The 8,143-nt window shown below is 41.0% G+C and overlaps 1 protein-coding gene across 1 annotated transcript in view; it reads left to right on the top strand.

The window, feature by feature from the left end:
- ssh2a (slingshot protein phosphatase 2a) overlaps nt 1-8,143 on the top strand; it is an 18,683-nt gene that overhangs the window by 6,050 nt on the left and 4,490 nt on the right. The window contains exons 2-13 of the mRNA XM_017032208.2: nt 1,660-1,772; nt 2,367-2,431; nt 2,771-2,892; nt 3,035-3,100; nt 3,205-3,270; nt 3,712-3,906; nt 6,036-6,129; nt 6,275-6,403; nt 6,541-6,587; nt 6,886-7,032; nt 7,127-7,327; nt 7,924-8,136. Of these exons, the coding sequence (XP_016887697.1) occupies nt 1,660-1,772; nt 2,367-2,431; nt 2,771-2,892; nt 3,035-3,100; nt 3,205-3,270; nt 3,712-3,906; nt 6,036-6,129; nt 6,275-6,403; nt 6,541-6,587; nt 6,886-7,032; nt 7,127-7,327; nt 7,924-8,136 (1,458 nt within the window). The remainder of the gene's footprint in view (nt 1-1,659; nt 1,773-2,366; nt 2,432-2,770; nt 2,893-3,034; nt 3,101-3,204; nt 3,271-3,711; nt 3,907-6,035; nt 6,130-6,274; nt 6,404-6,540; nt 6,588-6,885; nt 7,033-7,126; nt 7,328-7,923; nt 8,137-8,143) is intronic.

Here is an 8,143-nt window from a genome sequence, read left to right as displayed (position 1 = left end):
CCCCTAGGCTCTAATGTCATCACCTTTGGTCGATCTATTCCAGTGAGCTTTGTTGTGTGAACATGTGCAGTCGCACTTACTTCCTTGAGTTTCTGGGCCCACAGGCCATGAAACCAGCATTTTCCATGATGAGCTGAACAGGTCGACCAACTCTCTGGAATTGTATTACTGTTTGTTGCCATTATATTTACACGTATTTGAGTATGTATGTTATTGAAGAAAATAGAGGTTTCACTGACATTTACAGTATTTGACCTATTTAAAAATGCTTGTGAGCAGAGAGCAGCCAAACTCGGTTGGAAAAAATGTCGCCGCCTACAGCTTAGCCTGTTCTGCTCCAAACATTGTGTTGATTGCGCCGGTAGAAAACGTTCCATTATTTTATGATGTGGAACAACAGGTTAAACAATAACATGTTGTCAACAGCTTTCTTTTTTAAATTAGTGACAAATACATTACTTAAAACTTAATCTTTTGAATAGTTGTAATGTTTTTACATCTCTCGGTGAATTTGTTTTGCTAAAACAATAAAATATTAAAAATTGCTCCTTTGGCGTCGAAGGTTGCAGACCCCTGACCTATAGCCCATCAGCAAGTAATTACGTTTTCTACCAATTAGCGAGAAATGATTTCCTGACACTGACACTGGTATTTTTAAAGCTATTACAACAAACAGATTAGCCAAGACATTTGAACTCTGCCCCCTACAGGTGTTCTACATTTGACAGTCAACGCTTACATAAAATCCAAAATACTTTTAGACTTTTAAAATCTGTTTGTAGTCTTCATTTTTTTAGTGGAATTCTTTGGTTATATATTGTTTTCAGACAATGAAAAAAACAACTATCTGTGAAAAGAAGATTTTTTTTTTTTCCTTTTCAAAAAAACTTGCTATTGTGAACGTGGCCTTAAGGCTGAGTCTTTGTTGATCATCACATCATATTGAGGTCACGGTGTAAAGTGTCGTGTGACTGTGATTTGACACTGTCACACGCGACTGTAAAAAATATGTAGGTCCTTCAGGAAGTTTCATTGATATCATGTATGACTCTGGTAAAGTGTGACTGAGACTGAAAACAGTTACTGAAACAAACAACTTCTCCTCTTCTTTAATGTCACAGTCAGTGAAACTAAGAGAACTTTAGAATTTAGTTTGCGGGTTTATGTCCACCTCTTTCCTGCATTTGTAGAGGAAGACTCTGTCTGTCTCTTCTTTCTTCCCAGACCCCTTGTCTCTCCTTCTCTCACCCTTCTGTACTAGCAGCTGTTGGTGCGAGTATGTCTGTGTGTAACAGTGTGTGTAATCCAGCTGTGTGCATAGGCAGTGAACATTGTGTTCTGACTGACTGAACATTTGGGCCTGAATCATATTTTGCTGGAATGGCTCTGATCCGGCGAGTCTTCAGAGCAGAGGGCGGCTGAATGGAGCATTGTGACACTGACACGAGCCGATTACAACACCCGTCTGTGTCCTGTCCACCATCTTCCTCTGGTTATAAGGAGTTTGGGTCATCATGTGCAGAGGAGTGACAAATAAAATTAGCTTTATTGTTGCAGAAAAGACTAGACAAGGATTACTGTGACCATTAAAACCTAGTGTTCATGTCCTTTCTTTCTTCTCTCTGCCCCCTCCCCCCTCCTCCCTCTCTTCCTCCCCAGCATCAGTGAGAGCTTCCTTACAGTGAAAGGTGCAGCTCTCTTTCTTCCCAGGGGAAACAGCCCCACACCGAACTCTGCACCTTCTATCAGCCAGCGCATGAACAAGCATGCAGGTAAAGACTTATTGATCACTATTAGCTCGAGGCTGTTACATTGGCACTTCCTTTCACTTTATATATAAAGTTATTCTAATGCAGTGTTAAACAATCATTTTCTGTAGTCCTTCAGGTATATGGTTGACCTCCCCCGTTACATCAACACATTTACAACTATTTGCATTAAAACTTCACTAAACTTTTTTCAAAAATTTCCAACCAAGAATTTATTGAAAAAAGGTAATTGCAATTTTCCCAATTACCCCAGCAGAAAACAGAAAATATTAATAGTAAATAGTAATTCATTTATTTTACTGCCCCATCGATCCCTTTGCAATTGCTGTTTTTCCCCTAAGCGAGCACCAATGTAAACTTTGAACAGTGTTTGGTTTGACATAAATGACTTTGAAATTGTATGGTTAAAAAATAGTGGAAGAATATTCTTGTGGCTTTCTTAGCTGATGTCTAAAATAAAATACTGTTGTGTGTGAGACACCGTTATAAATGCTCTGGAAACCTGCTGCAAGGGGGTTCGGTGTCTGCTCGACCTCCAAATGCTATTGTTCCTTAAATAAACAGACTTTAAAGGAAGTGTGGATTGTGTCCGTGCAGGTGATCTCCAGAAACATCTCCAGACCATGTTCACTGTGCTGCGACCAGAGGACACCATCCGACTGGTCAGTAACACAATACTGAACATGATATTGTGATATTGACTGAATGTCATGTATTTTAGTTCAGTTTTCCGATGATTTTCTAAACTGTATTTGGAAGTGAAAAAAAAAACAACAAAGTGGTGTTTTTAGTGTATGTGTCTTTTAACTTCACAGGCTTCACATTTTGTAAGACAGTTTTTGATCAAATATTGATGTGCTCTTGTGTAACTCTTGAGACGTATGAGGGGTTATGCTGGTTTGTAGCTCAAGCCTTAGAAGCTTCTCCTAGAAAAAAAAAAACAGGATTTTTTTTTTCTTTCTTCTGTTCAACCACTTTATTTGTCTGTTCTTTTACCCCAGGCTGTTCGTCTGGAGAGCTCTTACCCTCAGGTTACCCGGTACATGGTGGTGGTCTCCACCAATGGGAGGCAGGACACGGAGGAGAGCATCGTGCTGGGGATTGATTTCCTCTCCTCTGATAGGTTAGTGTCACTACAACCTATTATCGTTCAAGTAATAGACTGATACAACTGAAACCTGTTAAACATACTGTAGTTAATTAGCTTACTGACATGGAAAAACAGATTTAGTTTGAAATTTTAATCTATTCATCTTTTGTTACAGCTGCTGTACTGTGGGTCTGGTTCTACCTCTGTGGAGCGACACTCTGATCCACTTGGATGGAGATGGGTGAGACAAATTATCACCTTATAATAGTTGTAATGTTAAAATACTTGTTGTTATCGTTAATTTATTTTCTTTGTCTCTCTCTCTCTCTCTCTCTACCCTTCCAGAGGCTTCAGTGTGTCAACGGTGAACAGGGTTCATATCTTCAAGCCAGTTTCTGTGCAGGCCATGTGGTGAGCAAACATTTATTCTAGTCAAATGGAATGAAATTACCTTTAGGTTTTGAATCAAATCCTCTAGTCCTTGAACCTACACTCGGCTTCTTTGACTTTGACCTCCAGCTCCCTTAACTCCACCACCACTGTGATGTTTGCGACTCTTTATTATTTTCTCTATCTTTCTGCTTCCTGCCTGGTCCTTATCTTTCCCTGACTCACAATCCGCTGCTTCCTTTTCATATCTAAATTCACTGTCTCCGTTTCCTCACGTCCTAGTCTCTTTGTTATCCAGTAGCAGTTTCTCATACTTCTCCTTATTATGATTTATAACGTCACCCTCTTTGGTCTAACGTTGACATTTTCTTCCTCCTGCGTTTCTTGTTTGTCTTTCAAAATGCTATAATAAACAAAACAACCTCTCTATCCTCCCCTGTATTTCCTCCCCGTCTGCTGCAGGTCGGCACTGCAGTCCCTCCACAAAGCATGTGAGGTTGCTCGCTGCCATAACCATTACCCAGGCAGCCTGTTTATGACCTGGATCAGCTACTACCAGAGTAGGGTCTCCTCTAATCAGCTGTGCATCAACGAGTGGAACGCCATGCAGGACGTCGAGTCCCACCGTACAAACTCGCCCGTCCCCTTCACAGACGTGTAAGTAGAACAGAATCGTGTGAACGTTTTATATATTTATATAAAGAAAAGGTCTGTTGACATGTGGTGCAGATTTTCTGTAGTGTGAATCCACACATATTTCAAAGCAAGAACAGCGATGTGATCTGATTCCACAGCCCTGTACATGATACTGTGTGTACACATGCGTTTCATTAGTTGCGTGTGAAAGGTGTAGGCTACTGCATGAAAACATGAACAGATGTGTGTACCCCGAAGGAAAACGTGGGAATGTTTTCCACTGAAACACTTGCATCAGAGATTCAGATGAGGACAAATGTTTCTGACACTTCGCGATGTCGGCCACATCATCACAACAGGAGCAGTATCAAATAACCGCCCCCCCCCCCCACACACACACACACACACACACGCTGACAGTGTTGCTACATCTCTAGAGCAGGTGATCCTGGGCTGTTAGTCCACACAGGCCTGACCCTGGGCCTGAGGTCACATGCTGTCTGACCGACTCTCAGGAAAACATAAAAGCAGCTATTTGTCATTTGTGCACCTCACGTTGACCCTCACACATCATCATCAAATCCATTTGACACAGAGCTGTCATCACATAACATATAGAGTACAGAGAAATACATAGAGGGACATGGATATATGTCTTTACAAATAGCAGGGAAATTCCCCTCCTAACTTCTTAGTCATGTGCCTGAGTACGTGGAACGTCTGTCTCTTGTTGATATCCACAAGTGTCTAAAATAGCCCTTGGTTTAGCCGTCTTGATTTACCTATGGAAACAAACAACAGACACGACCAGGAACAAACAGAAGCAGCTGCCAGTAAGAACTGGTCGAAGATCAGGAAGTTAAATGGAGCCAAAGTAATGAGTTAAAAACGAGTTTCATTTTAAACTTGACAATCAGGAAGCACCCGTATTTACAGACTGGCTGGAAATCCCAGCTGTGCTGCTCAGCAGGAGGTGTGTTTGTCCCACAAATACACTCGCTATCAAGATTGTAAGCACACTTTATGAGGTCGTCTGCACACAAGGTCGTCTGCACACAAACACACAAACACACAAACACACAAACACACAAACACACACATGCACACGCGTGTTATCACACACGTTCATAAAGTCTGTTTGTTCTCCCACACAGAGACGATCCCAAAACAGCCTGACTGCTCTGTTGACATTGCCGCCTGTTTAGCTCAGAGTGAGAGGTCAAGATGTCACAGGAGGTCGTTCACATGTCGACATGTGATCATGAATTACTGGATGAAACCCTGATTTCCTGTGGGATTCTTCTGCATCACTGATTCCACAAAACTGTTTCCATTCCAAAATTGCTCGGCACAAACGCTCTTCTCGTCACAAGGGTTTATTTTTAGTCGACTGACCCACTGTCAGCTCTATCAGCTCCTCTGTTGAGGCTTGTTGTAGGGTTAAAGTGTCAGTGAAAGTCAACAACAAACAGCACTGGGAGATTAGTGTCTGCTCTGTGGTCTTAGTGGCTGTTCTATCAGATGAAAGACAAATAAATACACTTGAAGTTGTGGTGATCTTCCACATCAGTCACTGCTGGACCAAAAAGACGTTGGGATCTAACTAGGCCTGGGTGATATACATGACTAAGTCATTTCTCATTATTTTTAGCTGAATATATCTATCTCTATATATCTGTATTTCTTCTGTAGCGTAAGTTTATTTTTATAAAAGATTCTCTCAGTCCTGGCACAGTTTTTCTGAGCTGATATCCTAATTAGACAAAGTGAGAAATAAAAGCTTCTCCCCTGAGAGGGATTTTATGCCATTTCTTGGCATCATTAGTGTGATATCCAGAGTCTAAATGCCTGCTCTGAATAGAGATGTTAGGAACACGACGAGGCACAACAACAGACACATTCTCCGCGAGGACTTTGTGGTGGATCGCCCATGGGTCATGCTCTCAGATTTTCTGTTCCCTCTCCAGTTTCTTAGAAAGAAACAAAGTGGCAATTCTCTGCCAGAACAAAAAAAGTCATTGAGTCTGAAATGAAGAAAGTCACTGTTGTACATGTGAAGGTGGTTCACACTAATCCACAAGCTTTTTAAAAATAAATAAAAATTATAAAGGTGAGATTAAAAATCAATGTGTATTTCTGTGCACGTACAGGCCCACAGAGAGGGAGCGCACAGAGAAGCTGATCAAAATGAGGCTCAGGGAGATCATGATGCAGAAAGACCTGGAGAACGTCACCTGTAAAGAGGTGAGAGATTTGATTTTCCAGTAAAACATTCAAAACTTTGCGTTTTTAATGTTTTACTGAAAAATCAAATGTTTCCACTGCAGTCCTCCTCTGTTCTTGTTAGCGTTCCTGCTGTTTCTCTGAATTGCCTGATTGTGTTCCTCAGATCCGAACAGAGCTGGAGATGCAGATGGTTTGTAACCTGAGGGAGTTCAAAGAGTTCATAGACAACGAGATGATCGTCATCCTGGGACAGATGGACAGTCCCACCGAGATCTTTGATCATGTCTATCTGGTGAGAACAAGGAGTGTCGTGTTCCCGTCCTGTCAACAATTTTATCTGGACAAAACACAGTAGATTATTTGGAAATATGAAGATTCATAATATCAGATTATTTACCACAACACTAACTACGAGAGTTTTATTTTTAGGGCTCTGAATGGAACGCCTCTAATCTGGAAGAGCTGCAGAGTAGTGGGTAAGAGACACAGATGTGGGGTTTTTATTTTTATTTTGTTATAAGCTGTGCTTTGCTTTTGCCTGCATTGCCTGACAAAACATTTTATGAAACCAATATTATAGTTTTCATTATTTTGGACCTTTTTTGGATATATGTTAAAATATATGTTTATAGGACAATTCTATAAACATGATCTTGTCTTAGTATCTTAAAAATGGTTTAAACAAGTGTGACTTATCATTTCCATTTAAAAATGCTGTAAAAAGGATTTAAAATATGAGTGTGCCAAACCACCTCTTCTTCTTGTCCCCATCAGAGTGCAGTACATACTGAACGTGACCAGGGAAATAGACAACTTCTTCCCCGGCATGTTCGAGTACCACAACATCAGAGTGTATGACGAGGAGGCCACCAACCTGCTGGAGTACTGGAACGACACCTACAAATTCATCACTAAAGCCAAGTAAATAAACACGACAACAAACACAGGAGTGTGTTTACCTTCTCCGGGGATTCTCAGTGTCACTGTTATGCAACACGATCTCTGTCCCTCACAGAAAAGCCGGTGCCAAGTGTCTGGTTCACTGTAAGATGGGTGTGAGCCGCTCGGCCTCCACCGTCATCGCCTACGCCATGAAAGAATACGGCTGGGACCTGGACACCGCCTTTAACTACGTCAAAGAGAGACGCTCCGTCACCAAACCAAACCCGTCCTTTATGAAACAGCTGGAGGAGTATCAGGGAATTTTGCTCGCCAGGTGAGAGAAGCACTGAAACTTTACCTTTACCTTTTTTTTTTGCATCTATAAAAGTTAGAACTGTCCATGAATCGTTGGTTCTACAAGTCAAATGTAAGGAAGTTGTTTTTCTGGAAAAGTATTATTAACACAATGTGACCTGCATTCCAAGGCTCATCTTCCTATAGTTTTGCCCACAGTCACATGATCATGTGATCATTGTTGAGTCATGTGGTTTACCATTCATTTTGCTGATTACAACAATTGTTAAAAAAATTAATGTTACAGTTCAAATCTGCAGCACGCTCCAAGGGAACCCAGAAATATGTAAAAATTAAGTCATGTGACCTGATGTCACAACATATTTAAATATTTTTATTCACAACCGTCTTAGGTTGATATTTACGTTTAAGATGAACCTAATGTAGGAACATGACCATGTATTTTATCTGAACTTCCACAACAATCTCAAAGATACAATGATGCAGGGATTTTGACTAATAATTATTACTAATTTATATATATATATATAATGAACATTTTCTAATAAAACAGGGCAATTTGAGGCATGTGATATTGGTTGTTTCCTGCTATTTATTTTCCCATTTCTTCCACAGCAAACAAAGGCATAATAAGCTCTGGCGTTCTCACTCTGACAGCGACCTATCAGATCACCCGGAGTCAATATGCAAAACGTCCTCATCCCCCAACAACAACAACAACAACACATCGACTCCCTCCTTGCAAGACTTCCTGGGCGTCGCCGTGCTGCAAGTGCTTGCTGCCGAGCCCCAAAACTCTGCCAAGTCTGAGTCGACACACACCTCTGAGTCACAC

This window comes from Cynoglossus semilaevis, chromosome 4 (assembly GCF_000523025.1).
Source record: "Cynoglossus semilaevis isolate Cse_v1.0 chromosome 4, Cse_v1.0, whole genome shotgun sequence".
In the NCBI taxonomy this organism is placed as follows: Eukaryota; Metazoa; Chordata; class Actinopteri; order Pleuronectiformes; family Cynoglossidae; genus Cynoglossus; species Cynoglossus semilaevis.
The sequence above is the reverse complement of the archived record's forward strand: the minus strand, read 5'-3'. Positions and strand labels throughout refer to the sequence as shown.